Below are 20,155 nucleotides of genomic sequence, written 5' to 3'. Positions count from 1 at the left end.
ACTACGCTGCTTCACCGCTGGAATTAATCTGAAGTGACTGGTGTCTAACCGGGCTGGAAGAAGGAGCAGCCCTTCTATATTTCAAAAATCACTGCAGAGAGGTTTTTAATAATAGAGTGACTACTTCCTCTTCCATCCCTGTTTAGACATCACTAACTGCACTGCTTAGCGCAGTATACCCCTCGGCGACCTTACAGACTCTGCAATAATCACTGCAGAGTACGTAAGGCACCGAGGGGTATATACTATAGTGCATACCCCTCGGCGCCCTTACATACTCTGCAATATTCACTGCAGAGTACGTAAGGGCACCGAGGGGTATACACTATAGTGCATACCCCTTGGCGCCCTTACATACTCTGCAATAATCACTGCAGAGTACGTAAGGGTGCAGAAGAGTATACACTGCAGTGCATACCCCTCGGCATGCTTACATACTCTGCAATAATCACTGAAGAGTACATAAGGGCACCAAGGGGTATACACTGCAGTGCATACCCCTCAGCACCCTTACAGACTCGGCAATAATCACTGAAGAGTACGTAAGGGCACCGAGGGGTATACACTGCAGTGCATACCCCTCAGCGCCCTTACATACGCCGCAATAATCACTGCAGAGTATGTTAGGGCACCAAGAGGTATGCCTTGTAGTGCATTTGCTATTTGGCTAAACAAATTCGTAACACAACATGCATCCTCACGTCTGTTTAAGGGTGCATTTCCAGGTCTGAAAGTATAGCCAAATGACCACTCCACCCCATCAAGGAATTCTATGGAAACTTGCAGAAGCTTGGAATCCATGAATTACAAGTTGTTGATCCACCCACTGCAGCAAAAGAAGATCGACAGAAAATCCCTTGACCAAAACTACCAACTCGGAAGCTGGAGACCTGGGTTCGAGTCTCGACATCATAGCAACATCCTGTGATTCTGGGCAAATCACATGGGTTCAGATGTTGGTAATCTCATTTTACCAATTCTTAAATACCGAATCATACCGATTCGGTATTTAAGAATAGGTAAATGGGATATAGGTATTTTTTTGTTATAAATTACCGAATCGGTAAGTTTCGGTAATTACCGAATCGGAATTTACTGATTCGGTAATTGCAATTCATTCCTATAGGCCTGGAGGCCCATAGGAATGAATGTCAATTACCGAATCTGTAAATACCGATTCAGTAACAGGGGGAAAACATTGAAGGGTGGCAGTTGGTCACTTTGACACCCTGTTGCACCCCTCAATTGTGCATGGGTGCACATGTGGCACACATACATGCCATAAGGGCATGTATGTCTGCCACATCGCACTGTTGGAAAAGCAAAAAAAATGCTTTTTCAAAGGTTTTCATTATTTACCACCAACTTGTAGTTGGTGGTAAATAACAAATCCTTAACTGAGGAATGCACTAACTTGAGTGCTTCCTACATCCTGGATTCGGTATTTTACTGAATCGGTATGTTAAGAATTCGGTATTTTACCGAATCCTTAAATTACCGATTCGGTAAAATACCGAATCCTAAAAATATGCCACCTACATCTAAAAAGCCCAATACCGGTCGGTAACGGCCGAAATTCGGTTATTTCGGCCGTTACCGACCGGTATTGGGCGACCTACACCTTCTTGTTGTGCCCATAAACATCGCCTTGATGCCCTCACGCGTGATAAGCAATGCTATATAAATCTACTTACTTACTTACTATTTACCCACAAGGATCATCAGTATGGTATTCACCTCCGTAAAATCTAAGACTCCAAACTTGCTTAATGAGATTCAAGAAAACTTTAAAACAAATATAATTTCAGTCAGTCTATTTCTGGTCTCTAGTTAGCGGCAGCTGGACTGACTTTCATGACACAGAACTGCTGGTTAGACACTGAAAACCAGTCTCTCTCACCAATGTCTATACATAGCCTCATCACTACTCTTTAAGGATGCTATATGTTGTTTTCAGTAAATCTTTTACCGACATCTTTCATTAATTAATCCCTATATCTGACCCATAACTCTCTGATGCTGCTCTCGGTGATAAGTAGCACTGGAAAGATAGAAAGAAAGAACCAAAGAAATAAATCAACAAATGAAGAAAAGAGACAAAGATTCTTAACTTATCGTAGATCACATAATGTCTCTAGACCGGCATACTTCGTTTTATCTTCCTTACTCACTCAGTCACACAGTCTTCCCTGGATCTCACCTGCCCTTTAACACACCTCCAAACACACTCCTTCCACAGGTCACGACTTCACCCACAGATCACACCTCTCCATTATAACACCACCAAAACACCCACCACACTCAACAACACCTACTCCTGTAGCCTATACCTTTCACTATATACCACTCCTCCCCTATACCACATTTTCACACACACCACATGAGTCTATCACTCTAAATTGTTCACCACATTCCATCTTCACAGTTCCACACATTGTTTTCACTATAGCATACCACCTACAACTCCCGCACCATAAAACGGTATTCAGACAAAATATTTGAATTAAAATATCGTCAAACACAAATATCGAGTTTTAAATAACGTCATGCAGAAATATCTTGTGTAAGAATATCATTCTCAAGAATATCGATTTTAGGGTGAGTAATATAGATTTTAACAATATCGAAATCATTAATATCGGTTACAAAAATATTTTTGTTAATAATATAATTTTACAATAATTTTTTATGTATTGTAGTATATATTTGATTGCATGCTATAAATTGTTTATATAAGTATTGTGAATGTTTTTAACTACAGCTTTAAAAATGTTAGACTTTTGAAATGTAATACAATATTTGTTTGTGCTTTTTAGTATTGTAGCGGGTTGTGGGGTTTATAGGGGTATAGGGTGGGAAGTAAATTCATTTTAATTAATTAATAACTAATAATTAATATTATTTATTTAATTGAAAATTATTTATCTTAATTGAATAATTACTTTTTTAAAGTTATGTTTCAGATGTGGGTTTTGTAAGGGTATAGGGTGGGAAGTAAATTAATTATAATAAATTAATAAATAATGTTTAAATAATACAGTTGATAGTTATATAAATTGCATAATACATTTAATTGTTTTTGCTTGGTGTGTGTTTTTGTATGGGAAAAGAGTTTGTTGGAATGTAATTATATTAATTAATAAATAATGTTAATTTATAATAGTTATTGTAATGATTATTAATAATGTAAAATGTGGAAATAAGGTATTGTTTAAGATATATAGTATTGTTTAAGATATATATCTGGTGTGATTTGTTGCATTTGTAGGGGTAAATGGTTGAAAGTAAATTAAATACAATACATTTATTATTAGTTATGAATATTAATTGTCTAATAGATAATTAAGTCATTTCTTTTGTAATTTACATCATTCTACACAAATATAAAACATGACTATAGCTCAAAGGTGGTAGAGCACTTTCTGAGCAAAAGGTTGATTGGTTTTTATTGTATTTATTTATGTATTTGTTTATTTATTCAGTGTTTTCTATAGAGCGAACCAGACCCTGAGTAGGGTATCAGAGCGCATTACATTTCAACCAATTTGATATCAGCAGATATCCAATTATTTCACGTCAAGAACATCTCTAAGTGTTTCGATAACATTGGAAATATTTATCCATACACAAAAATATACTGAGGGATACTAGAAAACATTAGATTACATTCCAGATTGTCTTGTCGTACTTAATTCTAGGAGCAGTGGCTAGCCATTCACGCTCAGTTAATGATAGTATTTAGCGTCGGGAGGTGAACAGTTTCTTTGTTCTGAGTTTGTAACATTGTATTGACAGCCTATTTCCATAACTACTTAGACCTCTCTGTTGTTCGTTATGGGAGATATTTACCTATCAGGGAACAAAATGGATATGGCCACCCGCATCCCAAAAATCCTCTGTGGCTAAAAGAACACAGTGGATAAACAGTAAACAGAATATCTCTCCCAAGTAAAGAACAAATTAATAAGCATGGGCGGAAAATCCGTTTCGCTCGCGGATTTTGTGGATTTTCGGTAAATTCGCAATCCGCGAGATTCGCGAATCTCCCGCAAAATCCGCAAATCCGCGAGCAGCGGATTTTGCTCGCACTGTTCGCGTGTGTTCGCGGCTTCCCAGTACAACTTCGCGCCCCGCGAATAAGCGCAAAATTGCAGAAATACGATCTTAGCAAAACTGAAACTACTTACCAGGTTCAAAAGTTCAGGCTCATCATTAGTAGCCATTTCCTGTAGTGCTTCCTGAGGGGCCCCTCCAGAGTTCAGTTGCCAGTTGAAACTATTATGTGACCCTGCTCTGAACCTCAGAATAGTTACACATATGCCACAAAGGTCCTGAATTACAGCTAAGGGAGACAAGCAGGAGCCAGGCTGGAAGTTCAAATCCATTAATCAGCCCCTAATTCATTATTGTCAGTTGGGGCAGGGCAGGTGTTGTAACTAATTTTGCAACAATGAAAGCACTTAGCAAGTGCAAAAGATCACTAATCAGGAAGCACTAAGGAAGCAGGTGCCAGCTAAAAAAATATTCTGTGACACATTAATCAGCCCCAAATTAATTCAGGTCACTTGAGGCAGGGAAGGTGTGCTTGCTTTGCCACAATAATGTACACTGACTGGACAACCAGAGGGTGCTGTGATGAAACAGAGGGTGGCATGGATGGGCCAGAGGGTGGCATGAGTAGTCAGAGAGTGGCAGTGGTGACAGAGAGTGGCAGTGATGAAGAAGAGTGTCCCAAACAGGCTGGACACGTAGAAACAACAAGTTCGCGAAACTTGCGACCCGACAGGTAAGTTCGCAATTTGCGAAATTGTACAAAACCCTCGCGAACTGGCAGAAACACACAAAAAAAAATCCGCAAATTCGCGAGAATTCGCGGATTTTGCGAATTGCGAGTTCGCAAATCCGCAAAATTTGCGAACGCGAGATTCGCAAAATTCGCCCATGCTTACAAATTAACATTCAAAATCGAACCATTTCAAATCATCAGTCCAATGATATGTCCAGATTCAGGATGTTCTCAAATAGTTTTCTTCTCTTTATTTCCTTGTTTCCTTGTCACAAACATAGTTATATTATACATAAATTTACAGTGGATAAATTGATTTAGATGACATCACTAAATGTAGTCAATAACCGACACGTGTTTTGTCTCTGGGAAATTCACCCGATGACTTCCTCAGGGCAAGCGCAAATCTCTGGGAGCAAGTTCACCACATTCCAGGTAGATCCTGTGTGTGGTCCTATATAATATGGGTCTAAAAAACATATAGACAGTACGTATCCTTCAGCATTCTGACGTATTTTGTTAATAAATATCCCGATCAGACTTGTAATCGGGTCTGGATGAGTACTCCCGTGGTCATCATGGGTTCAATTGCTGAACCCATGATGCATTTGGTGATGTCATCTACATCAACTTATCCACTGTGAATTGATGTATAATATAACTATGTTTGTGACAAGGATAAAGTAAAACAAAACAATAAAGAGAAGAAAACTATTTGAGAACATCCTGAATCTGGACATCTTATTGGACTGATGATTTGATATGGTTCAATTTTGAATGTTAATTTGTTCTTTGCTCGGGAGCGATATTCTGTTTGCTAGCTTCAGGTCACCAGGATCAACGAGTGGCTTCAGTTTCCTGAGGTAATTCAGATGAAAACAAGCGTTTTTTGCCATTGTGTTGATGAGTGCTTGCATGTTTAGATCTTTGTCCAGTGTGATACCCAGGGATTTGGTTGAGTCAACTATAGTTGGAATACCGTTTAGTGCTGTGATTAACTTGATATTTCATTTGATCTTGGATGAACTTTTAGGAGGGGAGATCAGAAGGAATTCGTTTTTTTGTCAGCTAGCCATTCAACGGTTTTCTGGAGTGCAGTGTTGAGCTCTTCCGGGAAATATATCTTCATAAACAGCTGGGTGTCATCAGCATACATGTGTAACAAAATGTTAGCCTTATGCAGTACTTCAGTTAATGGTTCGATGTATAGGTTAAATAGTGAAGTGGATATCATGCAAAATTGTCCACATATAGTTCCAGATTATTATTATTATTATTATATTTCTTATATAGCGCAGGAATCGACCCCCGAAGGGGTATCTCTGCGCTGCCTTGGGAACCCGTCCTGGTTTTTCCCTGTGAGATAGCCCCTACAGGGCATCCCCAAGGTGAAAGCCAGGCATCCCGCCGCGGGGGGGGCCGTTGTGGAGATTAAGCAAGATTAATGCCCAGAGTTGCAGAGCTTGAACCCATGATTAGAGCAGGCACCGAAGCGAGAATTATAGAGTCCGTGGACATTTGAGCTCAACACCCTGCCGCGTCGGGAATCGAACCCTGGTCCCGGGTCTGACCTCTGCTTCAGGGTCTGCCTGCTCTAACCAGTGAGCCGCACTTCTCCACTTGCCTACTTTACAGCTGTAGAAGGGGAGGTGCGTAGGCTACTGTGGGATGGGAAGGCCCCGAGGATTGCGCTTCAGAAATTGATGAAGGGGTAGTATGATGGGGCATTGCGCTACCTGACCTACGGCTGTATTACTGGGCCTCGCAGCTGGTGACTGTGAATAGGTGAATAGCCCTAAAAACCTGGCTGTTTAACATCTAAAAATCCTGATTTTCTCAATGCACGGAATCATCAGCGCCGGGAAACCCTTTGTTGGGTAGCTGTAGCGCTTTAGAAATGAAATAAATAAAAAAATAATAGGTGGATATATGCCCCGCCGGATGATCCGGCATGTGCCTTGAATACATATCAGATGGATAAATCTTGATATCTAGGAGCACTTTCTTCTAGTACTAGGAGGAAGCTCTTTGTGGGTCCCACTCAACACACGCTGCAGATATGGAGACTAGCTAATTCTCCTTTGGGATGGATAGGCAGACTTACCAAACTGACGCCGTTATGGTATTCCCAGAAACTAGGTATGCTTTGCCACTACCAGGGATTCAATAAATGAGATATGATTGGTATCTCAACGGTTGGTGACTTGATTAAGAAGGGTAAAATCCTTTGGTTTGAGGAGCAACAGAAGGCATACAAGCTGACGCCCAGTGAGGTCTTTCACTATCTACAAATACGACATGCCTTGATGATGGCGTTCCCTAGCTGTGTAGATATTCCGGAGTCGTCCCCTCTGGAGGACCGTTTGATGGATGGACAGTTGCACACCAAGGCGACCTCCCTCACGTATAAGAAACTTAGTAATAATGTGCCTGGTTCCTTTGGAAAGCTTAAGGAGAAGTGGGAGGGGGACATAGGGATAATTGAAGAAGAGGACTGGAGGCAGGCGTTAATGTCTCCCAGAGAGGCTGCCATCACGCTTAGATTCCGCCTTATCCAACTCCGTATTTTCCACCGCTCATATCTGACTGGGGTCACTCTTGCAAGGATTGGGTCTAGGCCAGACGATCTTTGTCTAAGGGGCTGCCGACAGCCAACCACCTTTTACCATATGATATGGGAATGCCCGATGGTGCAGAGCCGTTGGGACAGGATCACGACACATATGCATTCCGCGCTGGGAAAGCCACTTACTTTGACGCCACGACTGGGCCTGCTAAATATATGGGAGGCGACTGATCATACGGAGACAGATCAGCAGTTTGTAACGCTAGGTTTTACACTCTTTAAGAGGGAAATTACTAGGGGATGGGGTGGAGTACGACCACCTGCAGTGACAGTTTGGAAGAGGGAGCTGGATAGGTGCATGATAGCTGAGAAGGAAGTGTTTATTGCGAGAGGGTGCCCAAAGAAGTGGGACAGGAAATGGTCCAAGTGGAACTTGTATACGGGAGAGATTTGTGTATTGGCTGTGGTGGAATTAGAATTGCGAAGGAACAGAGATGGCGAACAAAATGTGTAATATGTATGTCTAACTGAACTTGGGGCCATATGTATGAAGCCAATTTTTAATCGCAAAGGCCGAAATTCGCAGAATTTCGGCCTTTGCGATTCGCAAACAGCCTTTTTGCATTATTTCCAATGTATCATACAATCGCAATTTAAGGAATCGCAATAATTTACGATTCCTTATTTTGCCATAGCATTTAAGGAATCGCAAATTTTGCGATTCCTTAAATGATATGTATGATACATTTTTGAAGTGCGAATTTGTGTTAAGGAATCGCAATTTACCACCAACTTGTAGTTGGTGGTAATTTGCGATTTCTCATAATAATGCCCTATTTGGCATTTGTGAGGGTGGTATGTGACACACATACATGCCCATAGGGCATGTATGTGTGCCTCATGCACACACATGTAGATTTGAGGGGTGCAGCAGGGTGTCTTTGAGACACACCTGCACCCTTGTAATAATTCTCAAATTGTGATTAGCAAATTGCAAATTCGCAATTTGAGAATTATTGCACCATCATTCCTATGGGCCTCCTGGCCCATAGGAATGCATTGGAAATCATTCTTTATTTGCGATTTCGCAAATTGCGAATTCGCAAATAAAGAATGATAAGGAATCGCTAAAAAATAGCGATTTTGTACATACATACTGTTTTGCGATTTCTAAATAGCGATTCGCAAAAAATCGCTATTTAGGTATCGCAAAACGATATCTTGATACATACGGCCCTTGATTCCTAATATGATGCTAAATGTAACTGACATTGTGAATTGTATGAATAACAGTGAATTTGTCTGTCATCTTTCAAATAAAAATATTTTTAAAAATAGTGAAGGGGATAGAGTTGATCCTTGTGGAACCCCAATTTGAATGGGAGACGGTGGGGATAGCTTGTTGTCTACCAGGAATATTTGCAATCTGTTCTCTTTGAAGGAGTGGAGCCATTTCAGTACAGTTCCTGATAAGCCCATCCTATTTTCCAGGCGCTCTAATAATTTGGGATGGTTTACTGTGTCAAATGCAGATGATAGGTCTAGAAGGATCAGTAGACAGGTTTCATTACAGTCGAGAGCCATCAAAGCATCATCTACTATGTGTAGGATTGTTGTTTCTGTACTGTGGTTTGGTCTGAAACCTGATTGGCAGTCATTAAGTAGCTCAAATTCAGTAATGTGTTGACTTAACTGATTGTGCACACATTTTTCTAGTACTTTGGTAGTAGGGGAATGGTTGTTACCGGACGAAAGTTGTTAGGGTCCGATGGGTTCTCCCTAGGTTTCTTTCTGAGAGGGACCACCTGGCCTGTTTCTAGGCAGTCTGGAATTGATCCTTGGGCAAGCGATTCATTAATTATCTTAGTCCAGTAGGGGATGACCATGTGGTTGCAGGAGGGCCAGCACTTAGACGGCAGCAGTTCATTGTAGTGATTATTTGGTTTCAGAGAAAGTAATATTTTGGTAATGTCATGATGATCATATAGATTGAAGGTTGACCAATGGACTTTACTTTTGGGCATTATTTGAATAGTTAGGGCAGGGACCCTCCCTTGTTCACTCCTTAGGTTTGAGGCTTTTTCAGCGTTATTCTTGAGCTCTCTCTCCAAAGAGCTGGCTTTATCAGTAAAGAATGTTGAGAAATCTTCACAGTTCAGATCTGATTTAGATGTTATAGAGGAAAAGTGGAGGACTGTGCCCTCACGTTTTGTCAGAAGTGATCCGAAAATGAAATACAGACGTTCTTTGAAAGTTTTATGTGCGTAGTTTTTATTTCATGTTACATCTGTGGATAAAGAACAGCCGACACGTGTTTCGCCCTGGTGGCCTATAGGCCGTGGGCTTTTTCAAGGCAAGGGTCTGGTGTTGGCGTAGGTCAAGATCATGATTCTGTTAGAAAGCCGGTTTCTCGTCTCTGCGGTCCTGACCGCAGAGACGAGATACAAAGAACATCTGTATTTCCTTTTCGGATCACTTCTGACAAAATGTGAGGGCACAGTCCTCCACTTTTCCTCTATACTTACCCTTACAATGGCTCTTGGGTGAAGCCTTTCGCGAGGAATGTGCCACAACACAATTGGGCCCTGACAATTGTAGCACCGAGGCCCAGTAATTTTCACCCAAACATTTATCCACTGATTTAGATATTAGTAGGGAAGATTTGGCTAATTTGTTCGATTGATTGTTTAGTAGATCTAAGAGTTTCCTCGGTCTGTTCTTTGCATTTTCAAGTTCATTTCTAAAAAATTCTTTTTTTGATTTAAGTACGCTTTTATGGTAGGTTTTTCTGGTCATTCTTGGTTGTTTTAGGTGGGGGGATGACGGAGTTTGTCCCCATTTTCGTTCTGTTATTCTGAGTTTTTTTTATGATCCTAATCAAATGCTATTTGAAATGATTGAGGTATGTCTTAAAAATAACTATTTTCTTTTTGAAAAGGATATTTTTCAACAAATGAAGGGAGAAGCTATGGGAGCTGCTTCTTCCACAGTTATGCGTGTTTACACATTGCTGGTGGGAGGAGCCGGTCCTCAAGGTAAAATATAGTCAGGATTGGAACAATCATGTAATAAGTTGGTGGTGTTACATAGATTGTTTTTATTGTTTGGAGGGGATCGGAGGAAAGCGCCACCTCTTTTGTAAATCATATCAACCTGAACAAATTAAATCTTGAGTTCACGGCAAAGATTAGTAATCAATCTATTGAGTTTTTGGACATACAATTATACATCAATAAGGGGCGAGTAGAATTGAAACTACATAGGAAAATCACGGCTGGAAATTTGTTTCTCCATGCAAAGAGCTCACACCACCGACATCTTATTCAAAGTACCCCATATAGGAGATACCTCAGGATACGGAAAATATGCAGTTCTTATACTGATCTTGCAAGTTGTCAGAATGAGGCAACTGGCAGGTTCATAGAACATGGGTACAGTATTAGAAATCTGAACCAAGCAAAGTCGAAAGCCAGTGCCCCATCAAGAGAAGCTATTCTCTTTAAAGTCCCCAGAGCACTGAATCGAGAAATGTATGGGCCTCCACAATGACAAGCACACCTGATGATGTTAGACTAGTCACAACACTTTGTAAACAGGAGAGGCAAATAAGATCAATTATCAACAAGCAATGGCTAATCGTATTGACGGACATCACATTGGGCCAGCTCCTCCCTGAAAACCCGTGACTTTTAGACGAGCACCATCTATGAGAAATTCTTTGGTCAAGGGAACATCGTTTACAACGCAACTTTTACAACGCAGTACCTTTACGACGCAACCATTACAACGCAAGTCATTACAACGACTTGCGCTGGGGGGGCGCTCTAGGATAGGGAATAGTTTTAATTTACTATCCAACACCTTCCCTACTATCCACTAGGACTGGAGTTGGATTAGTAAATTAAACTATTCACTATCCAGCGCCCCCCAACGCAAGTCGTTGTAACGACTTGCGGTGTAAAAGTTGTGTCGTAAAGGCATGCATTGTAAAAGCATGCGTTGTAACGATGTACATCCCTTTGGTCAGCAGCAGCCCTGAAATCAGTTCTAGCCAGAACTGGTTGTCCCCTAAGAATGAGTATTATGATTCGTCAGAACGTCGTAGATCATTATTTGATCAAGTGGAACAGATTTTGCATCCAAACTGGTCCAAGTATACCTCAGGCTCTACTAAAATCAACATTCTGTTACTCAGACTCCAGCCTTTAGGTTGTGCGTCTCGACTGCTGGGAGCATTGCCACAGTTCCACTGCCTAATTTGTAAAAAAAAAAAAAAAGGAAGCAACAGGGCCCATGCTACTTCACGGGAGGCCACTGCAGCTTGATCACCCTCCCACTGCTGCCACGTGCAATGTTTATACCAACCATCACACTCCAACAAATGTCACCAAAGCCGTAAGAATGAACAAAGGGCCTCATTTGTGGCATCGCTGCGACAAAGCAGCAATGTGACACTTCTCGGTGCGCCCTCCATACGCCACTAAGGATGCGCTGTATTTACAGTACGGCACATCATGTTGCAAGGAGTTACAATACGTCAGTATTACTGACTTATCTGTAGGTGCAAAAGTGGTGCATTGCTGGGGTGAGTCTGAAAACAGACACAACTCCAGCAATGCATCCTTTCACATGGGGCAACCCCATGTGAAAGGGCCTGCGTCATCTGATGCAATGACTTCCTAGATTGACGCACTGAAATCCTATAGATTTCAATACACCACTTCTACGATGCTTTGATGCGGGGAACGCCCACCCTGCATACATTTTACCTGACGCGGGTATAATTTAGCGCTGGGGTTTACGAAGTGACTCATCTGCCTAGATGCGTCACTTCTTAAATATGGTACAGCATGGCGCATTATTTGCACAGCCACAGAGTCACAAAAAGGGATACAACGGCAGTGTAAATGTAATGCGAGGCCTCATAAATAAGGCCCAAGGTATTTTTATTTTAATGTATATTACTTTTTTTTAAATCTGGTGTGCTCCTGTAAAAAAATAGACTGAGAGCGCAAAAATGTTGTGGACTGTCAAATAAGGGCCAGTGTTGAAAGATAAGTGGTTGTTCTGAGAACCAAAAAACACTGCCATAAATTAAGCACTGCAGAGGATTCTCCAATCAGAACATCTAATCTGGTATTTGCATTTGCATTTATTGAGAACGGCATTCATCCTAAGGGACATCACAGCACTAGGAAATCGTTAACCTGATATGGGGAAGGCTTTTGCGAGCAGTTTAAAGGGTGAGGCTTCAGCCAGGATAGCAGAAGGTAGCTTTGGCTATGTACTAGGGAACATCAATGGTTTTAATTTGGGCCTAAAGGGCAAATATTCGCCTGTTAGGCGAAGATCTAATGGAAGTTTGTTCCAGTGAACGTCCGACAGCTTAGAAAAGGATTGGCCTCCTGCTCTGACCCTCTTGGTCCGTTTGATCTTGGCCAGGACATGATGGCTGGATCTCAGGTTTCGCGAGGGAGCATAGAATTCTAACTTGTCTTGCAATATGCGGGGGGCACTCTTCTGTAGGGCTCTGTGTGCGTAGCACAGAAGCTGGAACCTACAGGCAGCCAATGCAGTTCCCTCAAACTTAATGTATACTGAATTAATAAACAATTGCTGTTCTGCTCAACTCTAAATTAAAGAAGCAGCGCCACCATGTGGCAGCTGTCATAAGTGCTGGTGTTGACAATTAAGTGCCGGTGCTGAGCACCAAAACCACCAGCTCAAATTAGGCACTGTTTGTGTGACTGCTGCTGAATCAGCAAGTGATAAATAACCCATACATTCATAAGGCACATTAGCACAATTAACATTACACGAACTGCAATAGTTATTAATTATACGGTTTCTCTTGCCAGTGGCACAAGAAGGCCGGTGTGCCACTCTGTCTGATCATTACTGTTGAGAGTCGCTCAGAGCCTTCAGCCCCTTGGTATGTATGTGGTTGGCTTCAAAGGTGCTGAGCTGCAGACTCCATGTGTGAGTCACAGCTCTTGTTTGGGCACGAGCGCGACACCGCTCACTTCCTTTGCTTTCATTGCCTTGGTTGTGATTAATTTTCATTCAGGGTCTGAGCTGATCCGTGGACAATAATAATAATAATAATAATAATTCCTTTATTTAGATATAAAACATATCTTTAAAAGATTGCACAAATCACATTGTGTACAACATATCAGACATCGACCGAAACAAACTTAATATTCATCCACTGATTATTAGATCACTCTTTTCCAAACAGAAAGGGACCCTCATTTGTGGGTTGTAACGTATTATGTTTCACAGGTCCGACCCCAAACAGATGCCTTGCTTCCCGACTGATTGTGTATTCAAAAACAAAGCAAATGGGAACACATTTTCTTTGATTTACAAACACCGCCAAGACACCTTCGATCCAATCTCGACTGCCTTCATTTTACGACTGATGGGGGATTGATTTCCTTTCGCATCAAAGAACAATAAGCACTGCACCATGCTTTATTTTTTCTTCATTACATTTAGGATTTTAAGAAGGGGTCACTCAGGTGGAGCTCACAGCACACAGTAGTTAAACAATATATGCCTAATCATGACACATATTTAAGCTCTAGTCCCTGCATACGATAGTTAACATATTCCATAGACCCCAGGCAGTCATTTTACCTCTCTGATTATTTTATTTACTCTGCATGCCTTGGACTCAGAGTGACACTGCTCCTTTTGGACTTCAAGGTCAGGTCAGGAGTTTGGAAGCTTTAAGACTCATATCCACCTCTCTCTCGTGCTCAATGATGTCACTGGCGCTGCTCACTGGCATAAGGAAACGTGAGGGGCCCCCCTGCAAGGTACTTGGAGGGGTCCATTCTGGACTCAATCAGGAGGTCGCCGGCCAGAGTACTGTGCTGAGGGGGCCCCCTGGAGCTTGTGGGCCCCCCCGCACCGCGGGGGCTGGGGTGCCTGTGTTATGCCACTGAGTTATGCGGAACTTGAGGGGGGCCCCTGAAAGGTACTTGGAAGGGTCCTTTCCAGACTCAATAATCAGGAGCTCGCCTGCCAGAGTACTGTACTGAGGGGGCCCCCTGGAGCTTGTGGGCCCCCCGCACCTCGGGGGCTGGGGTGCCTGTGTTATACCACTGTGCTATGCGGAACTTGAGGGGGGCCCCTGCAAGGTACTTGGAGGAGTCCTTTCCGGACTCAATAATCAGGAGCTCGCCGGCCAGAGTACTGTGCTGAGGGGGCCCCCTGGAGCTTGTGGCCCCTCTGCATCGTGGGGGCTGGGGTGCCTGTGTTATGCCACTGTGTTATGCGGAACTTGATGGGGGCCCCTGCAAGGTACTTGGAGGAGTCCTTTCCGGACTCAATAATCAGGAGCTCGCCGGCCAGAGTACTGTGCTGAGGGGGCCCCCTGGAGCTTGTGGGCCCCCCCTGCACCTCGGGGGCTGGGGTGCCTGTGTTATACCACTGTGCTATGCGGAACTTGAGGGGGGCCCCTGCAAGGTACTTGGAGGAGTCCTTTCCGGACTCAATAATCAGGAGCTCGCCGGCCAGAGTACTGTGCTGAGGGGGCCCCCCTGCACCGCGGGGACTGGGGTGCCTGTGTTATGCCACTGTGCTATGCGGAACTTGATGGGGGCCCCTGCAAGGTACTTGGAGGAGTCCTTTCCGGACTCAATAATCAGGAGCTCGCCGGCCAGAGTACTGTGCTGAGGGGGCCCCCTGGAGCTTGTGGGCCCCCCCGCACCTCGGGGGCTGGGGTGCCTGTGTTATACCACTGTGCTATGCGGAACTTGAGGGGGGCCCCTGCAAGGTACTTGGAGGAGTCCTTTCTGGACTCAATAATCAGGAGCTCGCCGGCCAGAGTACTGTGCTGAGGGGGCCCCCCCCGCACCGCGGGGACTGGGGTGCCTGTGTTATGCCACTGTGCTATGCGGAACTTGAGGGGGGCCCCTGCAAGGTACTTGGAGGAGTCCTTTCCAATTCAATATTCAGGAACTCGCTGGCCATAGTACTGTACTGAGGGGGCCCCCTGGAGCCTGTGGGTCACACTCCCCGCAGGGGCTGCGGGGGCCTGTGTTATGCCACTGGCGCTGCTCAGGCAGAGGGAGAAACAGAGCAAGGTACAGAAATGGCCAATCACTGCATGGCTTCATAATAAAGCCATGCAGTGACTGGTCATTGTGCCATGGACTGGAACCTTCCATGCCCGCTCTGCCTTATGTGCAGGACCACTGTGCCAGAGGCCTAACCACATGCCTGAGCCAATCCAGATGCTGCTCCCATGATGATATGTTATCAAGAAAGCATGAGAGCAACACCAGGATTGGCTTGGGGAAGCGAACCCAGCACTCATTAGGAGTCCGGGGGACTGTGAACCCCGGCTCACTTATTGCTCAGGTGATGAGAGGCCTCCAGTGCACATGTTGGGCTGGTCACTGAAAGGCAGCCAGTCAAACCGACATGTGCATTTGAAGTGTGAATGCGTAAACAACCCATGTGAGCCTGTATTGTAATCATGTCTACGAGAGCCTGCTGTCAATAGTTTTTAAGCCCCACCCGCACCTCACTCCAAGCAACCAGCGCGCAGCTGGAAAAAAAGCAATGCCACGCCTGAAAAAAACACGAACATTTCTTTATTTAATACTGGAGCTAAACAGGGTACAAGGGGGCAACAAATATGGGGCTCAATGTTCCGATGCCCCAATAGCGGAACCTGGTTGGAGGGTCGTCCTTCCTGCACAAAAACAATCCTGTCGGCAACACGGGCACCCTTGCACCACGGGGCAAAGGCGCCTGCATTGGTGCTTGGCCACCAAAGAGCAGGAATGCACAATATGCTCGTAGATATGGCACATTCCCGACCTTTCCATTTGATGCAGCGCAATGACTTGTCTTGCTGCGTTGCGCAGCTTCAGATCCTGATAGACCTGGCCACAGGTCACCAATGATATCGATCTCCCACCCCCTGCATGCTCGCTCATTTTGAGGAAGAATAGCTGGGACTCTGAGTATTTTAACAGCAGCAATTTCACTGCTCACTGGGGCGCAGATGAGTGCCGACGAGTGATGGAAATAAGTATTACAAATATGATAGAACTGCCACAGCAATCTGTGATGAAGTCTGCCGTTTCAAGGCTCCTGACTGGCATTCACTTACTGGAGTCTCCATCTTCCTGTCTTTCAGGCTCGCCGCTGGTGATATGTGTGGTGTCAGTTACCTCGGCTCTGGACAGCTATGGAGAAGGCGGAAAGTAAGTAACGGAGAATTTTAGTGAATCCTACTGTTATTTCATTTCATTTTTCCTGGCTCACCATGCAAAACATTGGTCACTAAGTCAGTTAACCCCTTCGATGCTCATGACGAGCTAAACTCGTCATGATGCACCGTGCTCGTGTGCTCATGACGAGCTGAGCTCGTCATGACCACACCCATTTACATTGACCTCCAGCACAGGAAGGGAATGAGTCAAGCAGCCAAGGTGTTAAACATCTGGATCAGGAAAAACAATGTTGGCTAACCAGAAGATTTGAGGATATCTCATGTGTTGTTGTGTTATGACCTGCTGTGTATTGTATATAGTTGTCCTGTAGTCCAGTGTCTGCCCTTTGATCTGCTGCTACCAGCTGTCTTTCATTAGAAGACGTACGCCCACTGTTTGCGGGGTCTTCTATATAGGAACCCCAACAAGATTCAGAGTTTGGCACCACCTTTGTGAGGGTGTCAGAGGGATGTGATAAGTCACTGGTTCCAGTGGAGGACCCTTATGTTGGTGTCTGTGCTTTTGTCACTACTGTGATTTTTGGAGTCCAACACCTAATGTGGACACCAAAATAATATGAAAAAACGGTGATTTTGTCACTGACATTACCTACGTGTTATTAATACTATGTTGTAATGCACGCAATACACACTCTGCTAGGCTCATGGCTTCTTGGGGTTCTAGGGATGGAATGTGCGGTGAGGTCATGAGACTGGCAGTTGGAGCTGGGAGGTGACCTAGGCAGTAACAAACACTGGACTTACCTCCATTCCTGAGTTTTTGTCATTACCACAACTTCAAATTGGCTGCGATCAACAAGAAATTGCGATTCTCCTATTAACATGAGTAGAGAATCTGGATTTCATTAAAGACACGGAGGCTAACATAATGCATTTTCTTATATGCAGTCACAAGCAGCCGCACTACATCACAAAGTAAAACAGTTCTAGAATGGAACAGTCAGATAGTACAAAGGGCATGAGCAACAAACAGACTGCCTCTTTTAAATGTGGAGAATTAACAAAAAGTTCCAAGAAAAATGAACTTCATCTTCACCTTGAAACTCCGGAAGATGAGAACGAAGAGAAGTGAGGAGGAAACAAGGAGGAAACTAAGAATCCATTAAGAGGAGTTGTCTGAAAAAGAATGAGGAACATGAGAGTATCGTTGAAATAAACAATACATAAAATAGGAAAAAATACAGTAATAGAATAAAATAAATAAGTACAGGCAGTAGAATAAAAAACAAACAATCAGAATAAGCAATTCAATGATAAATTAAATTAAAGAATAATCCGTCCAAGGGAAGGGACGGGTGGGATAATGTTATCCTCTGTGTCTTTAATGAAATCCATATTCTCTAGTCATGTTAATAGGAGAATCACAATTTCATTGCAAGACCGGAGGCTACATTATGCATGTTGGTAGCCGTGTAGGACAACATCAGACATGTGCTCAATTGGTTCACAATAATGTTGAGCAAACGTGGATACATTAGACCGGTCCGCTGCTTTAAGAATATCAGCCAACTTACCACGAGACCAGAAAGATTTACTGCCCGTAGCACCTCCAAGAGAGTGGGTTTGGAATTTTGATAAGTGAACGCTGGCTATGCTCATAGCTGACTTGACCCATCTGGATATGGAGGTAGAGCTAATGGGTTTGAATGGTTTGACAAAGGAAACACGCAGTGGATTTGCATCATGAGGGCAAAGGTCTCCCATTCTATTATCATATTCTTTCATACAATTTACAACACAGAGTTTCTTACACAGGTCAAAGCGAGGATAAAAAATATAATCAGACATAGTTTTGGTTCTTCTAACAATTTCAAATTTAACACCAAACATATCATAAGATCTATTAGAAATATCAAGACATTTGATATCAGAAACTCTATGGCAAGAAATTAAGCACAAGAGAGTTGCAAGCTTAATAGAAAGACATTTCCTATTAAGTAAAGAGCTATCAGGCCAACTTGAAAAAAGGTCTAAAATAGCATCCAAACTCTCAAGTCACCAGGAGATTCCCGATCTGGCTTCCTGATCTAGGGTTACATGATCTCCATACTACAGGCCAGATCTCAGAGCTTTCGCTGTTATACTTTGAAGAGCTTGGTAATTGAGATGCCCGGGGAAGATGTCTTGAATAGAAGATGAAAGGAGGCCTAAAAGTCTGGCTAACTCCCTTAGAGTTAAGGAATCTTGCTTTAGAAGAAACCTGATCTCTTTGCGAATTTTGGATATTTTCTTTGGGGGAAGTAAGAGAAGACACTTTGAGGTGTGTACTGTAAAACCGAGAAACTCCAGGGATCTAGAGGGGGTAAGGATTGATTTTTCCCAGTTTATAATAAAACCTAGACTCTCTATGAGATCCATTGCAATCTTCAGGTCTTTCAGGATCTGAGAATGATGTTGGGACATGATGAGAATGTCGTCCAAATATATAATTCGGCGAATACTTCTTTCCCTCTGAAGCGAGGCGATAATTCTCATAATTTTGCTGAAACACCAGGGGGCAGAGGAAAGACCGAAAGGTAGGGCATGAAATTGAAAGAGACGGTTGTTCCAAGTGAACTGAAGGAAGGGTTGGTGTTCTTTGCCCATAGGAATGGTAAAGTAAGCATCTTTTAAGTCTAGTTTGACCAACCAGTCTGCTTCTAGAAGTAGGTCTCTCAGGGGGTGAATACCCTCCATTTTGAAATGTCTGTAGACCAGATATTTGTTTAATTCCCGAAGATTTATGATGGGTCTCCAACCTTTCTTTTTTTTTAACAAGAAAAAGTGTGCTTACAAGCCTCTTTAAATTCCAAGGAACCTCTATGATTGCGCCTTTTTGAAGCATGGAGACAATTTCCTCTTCTACAATTTTTTGTTGATCCTCTGATAGGGTTAGCACTCTCGGGGGGGAGGTTTGTGTAGGGATATTGACAAAATCTATACTGAAACCTCTGACAGTTACCAAAACCCAGGGATCTTGAGTTAAAGTTTCCCAAATGTGGTAAAAGAATTGTAGCCTGACCCCTACTTTTGGAGGGAAAGAAGAAGGAGGGAGAGCTGTACTTACTTTGAAGGCTGATGTTGTTGGGTATACCACCAGATCTGAATCCTCTGTTACGAGAGCCTCTCCCATTTTGTGGGTAGAATTGAGGGTTGGATGGGAAGAAACCTCTTCCAGAACCTCTAAATCTTGAAAAGGGCCTTTGACTGCCTCGGCCGGAAGAAAGGCCCCTTCTTCCAGCCCGTCCAAAAAGGTTAGAATTAAAAATGCGCCTCATATTGGATTGTGCTTTGTCGAGGGTAGTAAAGGTAGATACGTAATTTGCCAATAGACTTAATCATATCCTCACCAAAGAGCAGGCCTTTTAGATGTTGGGAGGGTTCCTTTTCGGCCATATCACCTAGCTTCGGGTTAATCTTAGTAAGGACAACTTTCCTTCTCTCAATGTTAAGGCTTGCATTTGCATTGCCAAGGAGAATCATGGCCCTTTGGTTGCAACCTCTAATGAGATCGGTGTCAAGAGGAGTGCCATTAATGTGGCATTCTTCAGCCATATCAAAAAATCTG

General features: G+C 43.2%; 1 protein-coding gene across 1 annotated transcript in view; it reads left to right on the top strand.

Moving 5' to 3' along the window:
* Nucleotides 1-20,155, top strand: part of ADGRD1 (adhesion G protein-coupled receptor D1) — a 722,099-nt gene that overhangs the window by 530,359 nt on the left and 171,585 nt on the right. Inside the window, exon 10 of the mRNA XM_086942663.1 lies at nt 16,513-16,579. Coding sequence (XP_086798789.1) covers nt 16,513-16,579 — 67 coding nt within the window. The remainder of the gene's footprint in view (nt 1-16,512; nt 16,580-20,155) is intronic.

The sequence above is a fragment of the Lissotriton vulgaris genome, chromosome 11 (genome assembly GCF_964263255.1).
Source record: "Lissotriton vulgaris chromosome 11, aLisVul1.2, whole genome shotgun sequence".
Taxonomy (NCBI): Eukaryota; Metazoa; Chordata; class Amphibia; order Caudata; family Salamandridae; genus Lissotriton; species Lissotriton vulgaris.
The sequence above is the reverse complement of the archived record's forward strand: the minus strand, read 5'-3'. Positions and strand labels throughout refer to the sequence as shown.